This window comes from Rana temporaria, chromosome 10 (genome assembly GCF_905171775.1).
Source record: "Rana temporaria chromosome 10, aRanTem1.1, whole genome shotgun sequence".
Taxonomy (NCBI): Eukaryota; Metazoa; Chordata; class Amphibia; order Anura; family Ranidae; genus Rana; species Rana temporaria.
This window is the reverse complement of record NC_053498.1, coordinates 11,049,034-11,063,019: the sequence shown is the minus strand read 5'-3', so window position 1 is coordinate 11,063,019 and position 13,986 is coordinate 11,049,034. Positions and strand designations below refer to the sequence as shown.

The following is a 13,986-nucleotide window of genomic DNA, read 5'->3' as shown; positions in this document are numbered from 1 at the left end:
GGGGGAGGAGGACAGAGGAGACACAGACACAGGGAGAGCTGCAGAGAGCAGGGAGGCGGCTGACAGAATCACGCAAACTGACCACGGTGTCAGGGCTCAGCCGCCATGATTATCGTGGTCAGTTTGCAGAGAGAGGGTATAGCCAGGCAGGATCAGCCAGGTTTATATTGGGTATACAGGGGGGGGGGATGGCACAGCACAAGCGCTGTGCTGAATAACATGCTTTAAAGGAAAAGTATCTGGGTTTTTGTTTTGTTTTTTTGGGTTAACAAACGCTTTAATGCATAGAATGCATTAGTTCATCATTACTGGAGGGATTTCTAGAGGGAAAAAATTACACAGTAAGAATCCGCTCCCAATTTCTTCAAAGCTATAGAAGGAAGCAAGGTTTTCACATGACAAAGGATTGCCACAACCAGCAAAGAAAACAGCAGTTTCTTCTCCATCTGTAGAATGAAAAAGATATATAAAAATAAAAAATAAATAAAAATGAATACATACAGGCATATAATAATCAATAATTACAGCCACTTTAGCTGAAGCTTTTCAGTAAATGTAAGAGTGTTCATTAACCACTTAAGCCCCGGACCATTTTGCAGCTAAATGCCCAGGCCAGGTTTTGCGATTCGGGACTGCGTCGCTTTAACAGACAATTGCGCGGTCGTGCGACGTGGCTCCCAAACAAAATTGGCGTCCTTTTTTCCCCACAAATAGAGCTTTCTTTTGGTGGTATTTGATCACCTCTGCGGTTTTTATTATTTGCGCTATAAACAAAAATAGAGCTTTTTTCTATGATAAATATCCCCCAAAAATATATAAATAAAAAAAAAATTTTCCTCAGTTTAGGCCGATACGTATTCTTCTACCTATTTTTGGTAAAAAAAATCGCAATAAGCGTTTATCGATTGGTTTGCGCAAAATTTATAGCGGAAATAGGGGATAGTTTTATTGCATTTTTATTAATATTTTTTTTTTTTACTACTATTGGTGGCGATCAGCGATTTTTTTCGTGACTGCGACATTATGGCGGACACTTCGGCCAATTTTGACACATTTTTGGGACCATTTTCACAGCAAAAAAAGGCATTTAAATTGCATTGTTTATTGTGAAAATGACAGTTGCAGTTTGGGAGTTAACCACAGGGGGCGCTGTAGGAGTTAGGGTTCACCTAGTGTGTGTTTACAACAGTAGGGGGGTGTGGCTGTAGGACTGACGTCATCGATCAAGTCTCCCTTATAAAAAGGACGACTCGATCGATACGCCGCCACAGTGAAGCACGGGGAAGCCGTGTTTACATACGGCTCTCCCCGTTCTTCAGCCTCGGGGAGCGATTGCGACGGAGCGGCTATAAACGAATAGCCGCGCCGTCGTCCCAGATCGCTCCCCGCGGGAATCCGCCCGCCGCATGCAGCGGGGGGGGTCTCGATCGGACCCCCCACCCGCTAGAAGGCGGGGACGTATATATACGCCCATCTGCCTGTCCGTGCCATTTTGCGGACGTATATAGTCGTATGGCGGGCGTTAAGGGGTTAATAAATTTATGAAATGTAACAACAGAAAGAAACGGTAGCATTCAGAAAAGCTCAATCTTTGAGCTCTTGATAAAGTGTCACTAAACCAACATTATAAAAAACTATTAATAAATGGTGTGTTGCATGCTGTTCATACCTCACTCAGTCACAATGAGGTTTTCTGTAATCTGCAAAAAAAACCTGGTTGATCCTGCTGCTCTCTCACTCCCCCTTCTGTTCATGTCCCCAATTCAGCTAGAGATTTTGCAGAGCAGTGGTGGCAGCTCTGCACATGCTCAGTTTTCAGTGAGTTTCTATGCTGAGCATTTCCTCCCTATCACGTCTGAGCAGCCCATGTGGCTATAGAGTTACACATGTGGACGTATACACAGCGGTAAATGACAGCTCACTTCCCCCACGTCCTCCATGCCCACTAACCAGCTAAACACAATGGGGGTGGGATATTAGATGTTGATTGATGGAGGCTTCACCTCACTTTCAGTCTAATACACAGGCTGGAGGGGTGTGACACAGCCTGTGACTAGACACCGGGGTTTATTTACTAAAGGCAAATCCACTTTACACTACAAGTGCACTTGGAAGTGCAGTCGCTGTAGATCTGAGGGGAACATACAAGGAAAAGAAAAAACAGCATTTTTGCTTGTACATGATTGGATGATAAAATCCGCAGAGCGACGGCGTATCAGGAGATACGCCGTCGTATCTCTATCTGAATCCGGGCCCCGGTCTGTAAGTGGTGAAGGTAGGCAGGTAAAATGTTAGCGCTCTGACTATATTCAGAGTACACAAAATCATGTCTGATGCCGCGTACACACGACCGTTTTTAATGTCATGAAAAAAACAACGTTTTTCTCGACGTGATTCTTGTCAAGCCTGCCTTGCCTACACACGATCGCGGGGGAAAAAAATGCTCGGGCAAAGCACGGTGACGTACAACGCGTACGACGGCACTGTACAGGGGAAGTCCCATTCGAATGGCGCCACCTCGTGGGCTTGATTATGCAAATTTCCCTTCTCTTAACTTGCTTCTGAGCATGCACGTTTTTTTCCCCGTCGTTAAAGCCTTTCACGACGTGAAAAAAGGTTGAGAAAAAATAGAGCATGTTCTGAATTTTTAATGCCAATTTTTCACGTCGCGAAAAATGCTCCAGAGCCTACACACGACCTTTTTTAATGACCAATTTACAAAATTTCATTTGTCTCGTCATGAAAAATAGGTTGTGTGTACGCGGCATGAGACTTTTTGGCACAGCAATCTAAGTATATTTTATGGGTACAAGAATGCTTTTTTATTTTTTTTTAACCATGCCCCTTTAAGCCCCTCCCACTGTTGACGCCACACCCACGCTATGCACACCGCATTACTACTTTCCTTGGGACACACAAGGGTGTCCCGGGTCCTTTACAATCCTGTGTATACTACAAAAAAATTGCAGCCAAAGGGGTAGATTCAGGTAGCAATTACACCTGCGTATCCATAGATACGCAGCGTAATTGCTAAGTAGCGCCGGCGTATCGAGTTTCTGTATTCAGAAAGCTCGATACACCGACTGCAGCCTAAGATATGACTGGCATAAGGCTCTTATGCCGTCGTATCGTAGGCTGCATTCTTACGCTGTCCGCTAGGTGGCGTTCCCGTAGTGGTCAGCGTAGAGTATGCAAATTGCATACTCACGCCGATTCACAACCGTACGCGCGCCCGGCGTTCAAATTTTACGTCGTTTGCGTTCGTCGGTTTCTGCGTAAGGCTGCTCATGCTATTAGCATGCTATTAGCAGGCGCAGCCAATGCTAAGTATACCCGTCGTTCCCGCGTCGCGATTTTTGAAAATTACGTCGTTTGCGTAAGTGAAACGTGAATGGCGCTGGACGCCATTTACGTTCACGTTGAAGCAAATGACGTCCTTGCGACGTCATTTGCCGCAATGCACGTCGGAAAAGTTTCCCGATGGAGCATGCGCACTACGTTCGGCGCGGGAACGCGCCTAATTTAAATGATCCACGCCCCCTACGGGATCATTTAAATTACGCGCGCCTACGCCGGACACTTTTACGGAACGCCCCCGCAAATTACGGAGCTACTGCTTCGTGAAGTAATTTACGGAGGCGTAGCGTAAAAACGGGACGCTGCGCCTCCGTAAGAGTGCGCAGCCCTACCTGAATCTACCCCAAAGTGTTCAGGTTTGGTTTGCAGAAAAAGTTGCAACCCTTCGCATGTACTGCGTGTTCCTCCAGCAAATTTCACTGAATTCACTCTGCTCACCCCTACCATTAATTAATAACTCCATTACCTTGTTTCCTGTGGGATCCTTTATACTCCATACACACTGTCTCATCACCTCTACACTTCTGTTGCTGCGTGGAGCTGCATCCCTCTTCAGTGTCTTCTGAGTAGCAAGATTTACATTCATAGCCATTATACGGTTCATCTTCATCGCTGGGTACTGAAGGATCAAGAAAGAATGCTTAATCATTTAAAGGCCACCTTTACTTATTTATCGTAATATTTCAGGACATTTCAGGGCTGTCTGTACTAGATCTACACGGTTCTGGCTAAAATGAGAATCGCAATTTTCTGGCTTAGAATAAAGATCACGATTCTCGCGGCGTATCAATATCTTACACATTACACCAAAAAATTGGGCTAACTTTACTGTTTTTCCAAAAGAAAATCATTTGAAATGCTGGGTCGGTGACGTCACAGGGTTATGGGGAAGAGGCCCTTGTCTCCATCAACATAGGGACAAGGTGCTTTGGGGTGAAGTGGGCAGAGCCCCCCGGCCATGGGCGTCCGCTCCATAGGGCAAGGGAGGGCGCTTGCCCCCCCTAGAAATCAGTGCCATGATCCTCGGTGAGAAAAACAGCGGGCAGGAAGCAAGGCGGCGGCATGGCGAATCCAGTTAGAGCCGCTCTCTCTCTTCTAGCTCCAGCTGACAGAGGGGGAGGGGGTTGTTATTTCCTTGGGGGGGGGCTCCATTTTTTATGATATTGTTATTCAAAGTTGCTAGTTGCTTGATAGTTGCATCAGGTTTCTCAAACCTTTGCATGCCTGCGCTTTATGTGATAATGACTAAGCCCCTCCCCTTCATGACATTGTCAAAAAGGGACCGAGCATGGATGACCTTAAAAAGATGCCCCCCCCTGAAAAAAGTTCAGCGGACGCCCATGCCCCCGGCCCCAAAGAACAACCCCCCCCCCCCCCCGCCATGTTGAGGCACATGGTCTGGTGTGGTTCAGGAAGAGCCAAAATAATAAAAAAAATGCCATGGCCCCCCTCAAAATCCATACCAGAACCTTATCCGAAAATGCAGGCTGGTAGGCCAGGAGAGGGGAGAGGTTGAGAAAGCACCCCCCCCCCCCCATTTTGAGGCACGTGGTCTGGTATGGTTCAGGAGGGGGGTGCTTGCTCAACCTCTCCTCTTTTCTGGCCTGCCAGGCTGCATGCTCGGATAAGGTTCTGGTATGGATTTTGAGGGGGGCCCTGCCATTTTTTTTTAAATGTTGACATGTGGGTTCCCCTTAAAATCCATACCAAACCTAAGGGTCTGGTATGCAATGGGGGGGGGGGGCATTTGTATTATTTTAGCGTGGGGTTTCCCTTAAAATCTTTACCAGATCCGAAAGGGCCTGATATGACCTGGGGGGGGGGGGGGGCAGCACACTGTTCTTTTTCCAAATCAAATTCATGTTCAAAACTGATTTCATGTGCGATTCAGATGCTTTCCCGTAGAAGGCAATGAGCCTGGAATTCGCATCTGAACCGCACGGCAGAGCTCAGAAAACGTATTCACACTGCCGCTGTACTGCATATATGTGAACCGGCTTCACAGAAAGCCGGTTTGACTCACATGTCATGCGAAATTGATGCAAAACGCATTCAATTCGCATATACAGTGAATCTTCGGATTGCGAGTAACGCGGTTAACGAGCGCTTCGCAATACGAGCGTTTTTTTCTTTTTAAATCCTGACTCGGTTTGCGAGTGTCGTCTCGCAAAACGAGCGGGATTCAAGCCTCTGAGGTGTGCAGTACCGCATTTGGCCAGAGGTGCGCCGGAGCCGAGTGAAGCCGATTGGAGCCGTTCTAAGCCGTTCGGAAGTACTCAGAAACACTTGGAAATACTACGTTCCCGAGCTGTCCCCGAGGATTTCCGAGGCTCTCTCCGTCACCCGCCTCTGGTCACATGTGGTATTGCATGCCATTGAAGTCAATGAGGAACTAATTATTATAATTTTCATTGACTTCTATGGAGAAACTCGCTTTGATATGCAAGTGCTTTGGATTACAAGCATTCTCCTGTAACGGATTATCCTCGTAATCCCGGCCTTTTGTTGGTTCTGTTCCAGCTCACATTACTTACTATAATAGTCCAGGTCGCACATCTCCCCATCGCAGCACGTGATGTAGGACTGTAGGTAGGTGCCATTCATGGAAATGCGCAGCCAGGAATTGCATTCTATCGGAAGCCGGCAACCTTTGTAAATAAAATTCTTCCTTTCCGATCCTGGTGTAACGAGACAAGAGAATTCTGTTAATGCTTTAAGTGACAATTGCGTGCGATGTTGTACACAAATAGAGATTTCTTTTGGTGGTATTCGATCACCTCTGCGTTTTTTATTCACAAAAAAAGAGCGACAGTTTTGAAAAAAACACAATATTTTTTTACTTTTTTGCCATAATAAATATCCCAAAATATAAACAAATAAAAATGTATTCATCAGTTTAGGCCGATATATCTTCTTCTACAGATTTTTGATGAAAAAAAACGCAATAAGCGTATATTGATTGGTTTGCGCAAAAGTTATCTTGTTTACAAAATAGGGGATATTTTATGGTATTTTTCTTAATTGTAATGGCTGCGGTCTTTCTTTTTTAGCAGGACTGCGACATTGCGACGGACAGATCGGACACTTTTGACACTCTTTTGGGACCATTGACATTTATACAGCAATCAGAGCTAAAAATAGCCACTGATTACTGTATAAATGTCACTGTCAGGGAAGGGGTTAACACTAGGGGGCGATCAAAGGGTTAATTGTGTTCCCTAGGTGTGTTCTAACTGTGGGGGGATGGGACTGACTGGAGGAGGAGACCGGATGCTGTTCCTAATTACTAGGTACAGACGCTCACTCTCTACTCCCCTGACAGAACGGAGATCTGTCTGTTTACATTGATAGATCTCAGTTCTGTCCCTGTCAGGAGCGATCGCGGGTGTCGCCTGGCATGCGCATTGGCTCCTACGTCACGCGGCGTGCACTCCCCCGACACTCCTTTCAGCGGCCGCCGTACACCTATGGCGATTCAAGCAGAGGTGCCAACCTGCCGCCATATAACGATGGCGGCTGGTTGGCATGTAGTTAGTCACTATTTGTATTTCCAGCTTTAGAGCCGTTAATTCTGTGGAATGGGTGAGATTAACCACTTGCCGGCTGTGCTATAGCCGAATGACGGCTACAACACGGCCAACCAGTTCTTGGAGGTCGTCGTATGACGTCCTTCTGTGATCGCACCCGCCGCGTGCCCACTCCGGACACCGCTGATCAAAGATTGAGGTAAAGAGTCAATCAGTGGCTCTTTAGCACGTGATCAGTGTTGTCCAATCACAGCTGATCACGATGTAAACAGAAGCTGGTTATTGTCATTCTTTTCCTGTAAAAGGGACATCTACACTGATAATCAGGGCGCCAATTATCAATGTCCTGATTATCAGTGCAGTCCCAACAGTGCCCATCAGTGCTGCCAATCAGTGCCCATCAGCGCTTACTCATCAGTGCCACCCATCAGTGTTACCTATCAGTGCAGCCTCATCAGTGCCTCCTCATCAGTGCCACCTCATCAGTGCCCATCACTGCCACCTCATCAGTGCCTCTTCATCAGTGCCCACCAGTGCCGCCTGATGAGTGCCCATCACTGACACCTTATCAGTGCCTCCTCATCAGTGCTGCCTCGTCTGTGCCATCAGTGCAGCTTCATCAGTGCCCATCAGTGCAGCCTATCACTGCACATTAGTGCTGCCTTATCAGTGCCCACCAGTGGAGGCTATCACTGTCCATTAGTGCTGCCTCATTAGTGCCCATCAGTGGAGGCTATCACTGCCTATAAGTGCAGCCTCATCATTAAAGAAGAAAAATTACCTATTTGCAAAATGTTATAAAAAAATTTGAAAAAGGGTTTTTTTTTTTTTAGATGTTGGTCTTTTTCCATTCATTTAGCAAAAAATAAAAAACACAGTGTTGATTAAATACAACCAAAATAAATCTCTATTTGTGTGAAAAAAAAAATGATAAAAATTTCATTTGGGTACAGTGTTGCATGACAGCACAATTGTCATTCAAAAGCTGAAAATTGGCCTTGGGCAGAAAGACGGTGAAAGTGCCCGGTAGGCAAGTGGTGAAACCAAAAGATGCAGATGACAGTAACAAATAGGATCTCTGGAATTTAAAAAAGTAAACATGGCATATCAAACACACAATACACTGGCACTTACCCTGCTGGAAAAAGCCAGACGCTGCGCCACACCCATCGCTATCGCCGCAGTCTATGGTTTCTTCGGACTCGCAGTGATCAGAGTATCGCTCCAAGCAGCTTTTGCATTGCAGGGCTTCTATTGGGGCGACAAGAGGAAGAGATCAATATAAATAATATAGGATGATGGGAAAGAGCAGAGACAATGGGAAAATCCGAGAGACCGATGCAGAAATGTGTGCACTGTTGTGTCTTTACAAGTCACAAACACAAAAGATTTCAAGCTGTCATTGATGTTAAAGGGGGCAATACACGGTATTAAAAACGGGGGTATGTAAACTTTTGATCAGGGTCATTTGGGTAGTTTATTGTGATTATGATTTAAAAAGAATAAACACAGTTGATTGATAATAAATGGCTTCAGCCAAACACTAACCATAAGCGTAAGAAAGGTTTTTGCATTATCATTCATATTCTCTGAAAAATGGCCAAGAAATCATAAATTCTCAAGGAGCTTACAATCTAAGGTCACTAACTCACATTCATACAATACACACACTAGGGCCAATTTAGACAGGATCGAATTAACCTACCGGCATGTCTTTGGCGTGTGAGAGGAACCCAGAGTACCCGGACTTGGCGAATATCATTCAAAAGTACTTTAAAATTTTGTTTGCTTTTAACATTAAATTTAAAAAACAAATTGTCTTTCCTATTCGAAAACCACATTCACTGTTAGAAAATAATTGGTTAGAAAAATAATTTTCAATTCTGCTTCTTTGAATTTCCTCCTCGTTGTGGTCAAATTTGAATGTCAATTTGACCCAACAAAGAAAATCCACCAGAAAATCAGATAAATGTTCTCCAAACCCAAATTTTTTAATGAAATTCTACTAGTCTATGTCCAGCTTAACTCTCGGTTCTTCTAAATATCCTTAATTTTCACACACTGAACATCTACTCCATCCTCTTACCCACTTTCTTTGGCAATGTTAAATACATTTTATTTATCAAGTATTTTATACAAATCATTAAAAATGTATATCCAATTTATATTCTTTTAAACGTTCAAAAATATATAAAGAGACCCGTCTCACACTAAACTTGTATCCACGTACTACAAAACTCTCCTTCATACTACGACAACTAGACACACTGAAATATTTTTTTTCGGAATTTCTTTTTCATCCGAAAAATACTATTATTTAGTTACTTCCGAAATTAGTTTTTATTTATTTAGTTTCGTTACAAAAATGCATTAGTCCGAAAATCCCAATTAATTAAGGTTGAATCTGTCATTGAAGGCTTATGGATGTTCTAAGAAGATTAGACGAAGCAGCTAAACTGTACGACGCCACAATCGTAGATTTCCAGTCCAATGCTCCGGCCACATTCTATAGTAGAATTCTAATGTTGAATGACACTAGTAATAATTATATTTATTAATTTTTATTACTGGTCGGCCAACATTAGAATTCTTCTATAGCCTATGGGCCGAGCATTTGACCACAAATGTCTGCTTGTGGTGATCGTATGTTTTTAGCTGCTTTGTTGAATCTTCATGTCTCTATAATATCAAATCTTTTCTCTCTATGTCGAAAAATCTTGGACTCACAATAGTCAATGAAGCTATACCTCTATATAAATTAACGTATGAGGCCAGAGAATGCCCAAAAAGTTTTATAAGATCTGGAATTAATGGGTTAGTTCAGAATGCACTATGCCACCTGCTCCTTGAGTTTCCTGAAAATGTTAGTTGACTGTTAATTTAGGAGTTGGAATTTAGAAGGTAACATTGAAACTCCTCTATTGATCTGTACTGACTGGATACCATGTAACTGTACCTCATTGCCGAATGAGCACTGTTAGCTCCCTTAATGCTATATATGTATTTGTATATTTGTCTGATTGTTCGTTTGTATGTAAACAATAAAAAATTATACCTTTAAATATATAAATATATATATATATATATATATATATATATATATATATATATATATAAAGAGGGAGGGAGGGAGATATAAATAAACGCAATGTAGATGGAGAGAATGATAGAAGGACAGCTGAAGAGAAAAAATGGGAATAATAGAGACAGGGAGGGCAAGACAAGAAGAATAAAACTAAAAAGGAAAAATAAGATAGCTAGATATATCGATGATATATAGATAGATATATAGATAGATAGATAGATAGATAGATAGATAGATAGATAGATAGATAGATAGATAGATAGAGAGATAGATACATAATAGAACATTGGGACAAATATGCTTACCACTGGTACATATTAGGAACCAGAAGAAGGACACAATTTGAAGCTGCATTGTTGACCAATAGTTTCAGGTTGCTCGCTCTCTTTCTCTTTCTCTCGATGTTCTCCAGTTATGGTGACTTTCAGCATTTTTATACATGAGAAAGAGAATGGGAGGGACTGTCATCTGTTTTTCTCCTGCATCACACTATGTTCCTCTTGGCAGGACTTTATAAACTTGACTTAAGTCACCTTCGGTAAAGAAACATTGTGGCCTAAATTTGAAGAGAAGAGCATGTACCACCAAAATTGAAAGGCGTTATTACTGGTCCTGCAATTGGGCTTCTGTTTGTATTAATATTAGGAATGCTGAATGCACTTTTTTATTTATCTGGTTCTTCTAAATTAACTGCCTTCTCTAGTTAAATAATCTTGCTGTCTAAAAGGTTTTTTACCTACTTGCCTATATTTCTTTCAAGTGTCCTGCTACCATCCTTTCCTTTAAGGGTAACTCCTCTGGTTTTTTTTTTTCTGGTCCATAGAAGCCTGTTGGTGAATTTGTTAAACTCTCTTTGCGTTCCCTTGGGTAGAGGTCTGGGACCATGAAAATCTAAGATGATTGGGAGGATGGGAGGGGGGGGACTACAGTAGGGGGAGGAGAAATGGGGTTGAGTTGTGGTTTGTTTTCTTGGGTTTTTTTTTTTTTTTTTCGTTTTGGGTAGGTGAATGTTAGAAGTAAGATCATGTATCTGGATAAAATGTGTGTATAAATGTATAACTTGTATTGTTATGAAAAGAATAAAAAAAGTACTGAATAAAAAAAACTCTCTTTGCGTTCCCTAAGGCCTCGTACACACGACCGGATCGATCCGCTGGGATTGATCCGCGGATCAGTTCCAGCAGATAGATCCGGTCGTGTGTACGGCCTAGCGGACATTTTCAGGCGGATAAAAATTCAGCTGACGGATTTTCAGCGGATAAAAATTTCTTAGCATGCTAAGAAATCTATCCGCTGGAATCCTGTCCGCCGGACTTATCCGGTCGTCTGTACAGACTCACCGGATAAGTCCGTCCGATCTCATCCCTCGCATGCGTCGTAATGATTCGACGCATGCGTGGAAGTATTTACCTTCCAGGGTCGCGCACGTCGCCGCGTCATCGTCGCCGCGATGGCGCGGCCACGTCACCGCGGATGTATTCCGCGGGGATTTTGATCTGATGATGTGTACAGCCATCAGATCAAAATCCGCCAGAGGATTTATCCGCTGGAAACGGTCCGGCGGACCGTTTCCAGCGGAAATCCTCTTGTGTGGCCTTAGAGTTGGGCTTAACAAGGCCTTAGAGTTGGGCTTGTTCCTTTAATGTAACCACTAGGATCTCAGCAGATAGTTTTCAGGCCAAAGTCTGTTCAATGTCTACTCTTCAGCTATCTGTCTCAAAGCATCAATAGTGAAGTGAGTCTGTCTCACCCATTCATTTAGCAGTATTTTTTGAGCTCTTTGTAAAATTTGTATGCGCCACATGACCTTTACTTTGGAAACCAAGCGAAGACTGATAGGGGTCCACGATGTTGAGGCTAAAATGTAGGGTGTTCCTGTAATCTGCAAGTTATCTCCATTTTCTCATATTACTGCACCAGTTTCAAGGTATACACCCCAAAATTGCCAATATGTTTGTGAAGGTTCTCATTCATCCAAGCCATGTTATAGCTAGTGGCTGTAACTTACATTCCAATGAACTTGTAATATTGAAGATGTTTCAAAACTTGTCCAAGCCACTTCCTAAAATCTAATGAGTGCCAAGGACATACCCCAGCATTTATATGCACACAGATAATACAGACACCTTAATCCGATGCTTGCTTTTGACAATGTCGTACATAGATGACGAAACACGTTGAACTTCCCAATGCGTCACCATCGGCTCGGAGAGTGGAACGCACGCCACACTCTAGGCAGCAACCACTATCCACACACATGCATTTGTGACATCCAGTTAGTCACATTTTGACTATTTTAATGATTTTTATTATGTATAATTAAAAAAAGGGGGGAGACTAAAGCGCTCGCCAATACTAATAAGGTGAGGAATGAAAATCGTGACTTTAAACAAAATATAAATAAATAAATAAATGCTGCTCAAATCTAACTTGTGCTAACAACAAACAATTGGATGAATAAATAAATGATGAGCGCAAAAACCTGTGAATGGTGCACTTATATAACAAACAAAGTGTATAATATAATAATAATATAGATGATCCTCTAAATGAGGAATATCACAAAGTGCACTGGTTGTGCACTTTGTGATATTCCTCATTTAGAGGATCATCTATATTATCAGATGAAGTCACGTGTCGTGACGCAACGTGTAAGGCCCTGATAGACGTGACCGGAAGTGTCGTGACATCCCGTCCGCACATCCGCAGCTTGTCTGCAACTCGTTTGCCCATGTTTGAATTTTAGTTTTATGCTGAGCATTTTTATATACTTTTGGAAGTTCATTAAAATCTTTTGAGAACTACTACACTATTGGATTCTCTTCTTTTTAAAACCTCGTGGATTTCCTGTCAATGTTCGGGCACGGAGCCTCCATTTTGGCGAAGCCCTGAGCCGACATACAGAGAGAAGGACACGTTTTTGGGAGATTATCCAGGATCGTAGCAGCCCATCCAGTGAGAGAGATCGTAGCTGCCCATCGGGAGAGGGAGAAGGGTATCCATAATCCATCTGAGGATTCTCATGCTGTTTCCCCACGGCAGGGAGGTAAGCGCTTTGTGAGCCCAGCTATTTTGTGGACCACTTACAACACCAGTACATGGATCTATGGTTTTTCTCTGCCTCTTGAAATCTCTTCGCCAGTTACCTGGGACATTTATTTTCATTATTTTCAGTTTATTTGATTCACTCTGGTTTGCATTATCACGTTGGTTGTCACAGTGCCATATGTGTTGGTTGTGCACTTTGTGATATTCCTCATTTAGAGGATCATCTATATTATTATTATATTATACATCTTATTATGTATAATGCCGATATCTAATAAATAGTTTGAGGATTTTATATTATGAGGCGTTTTTTTTCTATATGCTGCACACCTCCAGATTCGGACCCTGGAGCTCTGGAGTCACCATTGGAGGTAATCCACATCAGCGGGAGCATATAGAGAATATCGCAGTGGGACAGGTCCCCCTAAAGATTTATAAGCTCAGAAGACTCCCCTTGCTATATGGTAAGGTAGTCCAACATATCTGGTGAGTGTGAAGTATTCACAGCCCCCCATGAGGTAGATTCACAGATACCTATGGGATAAGGAGCACAACAGCACTTTCTCACAAAGAAGAGACTTTGATTTGCACAGTTATTACTCTATGCACTTTATATGTCACTTTATTTTTATTGATTTATTTGATTTATTTATTAGAAAGAAAACACTCTGGTTCATATAGCTATATTGTATGCATTATATATGCCACTTCTTATTATGTATCGATTTATAGCTTCAATTGTCACTTCTTAGCGTACAATTATTTATGATATTGCAATGGTTTTGCCACAGACACAGTATATTATAGCACAGCTATTTATCATAACATGGGAGGCGAATGCGCTGTCCATAATTTATTTACCTTAATCCGATGACCATGGAATGTATCTAGGCTGATGCCGATTGTCGAAGAACAGTATGAGAAGTGTAGAAGTTGTGGAAGCTCTATGTTCTAGTTATAAGCCCAAAT

At 42.7% G+C, this 13,986-nt stretch overlaps 1 protein-coding gene across 1 annotated transcript; it reads right to left on the bottom strand.

Moving 5' to 3' along the window:
• Positions 1–294: 294 nt before the first annotated feature.
• LOC120916157 (phospholipase A2 inhibitor subunit gamma A-like) lies at positions 295–10,587 on the bottom strand. The gene is made up of 5 exons (XM_040326977.1): positions 10,275–10,587; positions 8,019–8,135; positions 5,892–6,035; positions 3,824–3,976; positions 295–446 (listed from the first exon to the last, which is right to left on the bottom strand). The coding sequence occupies exons 1-5, from the start codon at positions 10,321–10,323 to the stop codon at positions 295–297; spliced, it is 615 nt and encodes a 204-aa protein (XP_040182911.1). The 5' UTR covers positions 10,324–10,587.
• Between the last annotated feature and the right edge of the window lie 3,399 nt (positions 10,588–13,986).

Excerpts from the sequence above, each read along its gene's own strand:
- LOC120916157 (XM_040326977.1), bottom strand. The coding sequence starts at position 10,323 with ATGCAGCTTCAAATTGTGTCCTTCTTCTGGTTCCTAATATGTACCAGT. Across the intron at positions 3,977-5,891 it reads GTGCGACCTGGACTATTATA|TACCCAGCGATGAAGATGAA; the intron begins GTAAGTAATGTG and ends TTGATCCTTCAG. Across the intron at positions 447-3,823 it reads AGGATCCCACAGGAAACAAG|ATGGAGAAGAAACTGCTGTT; the intron begins GTAATGGAGTTA and ends TTCATTCTACAG.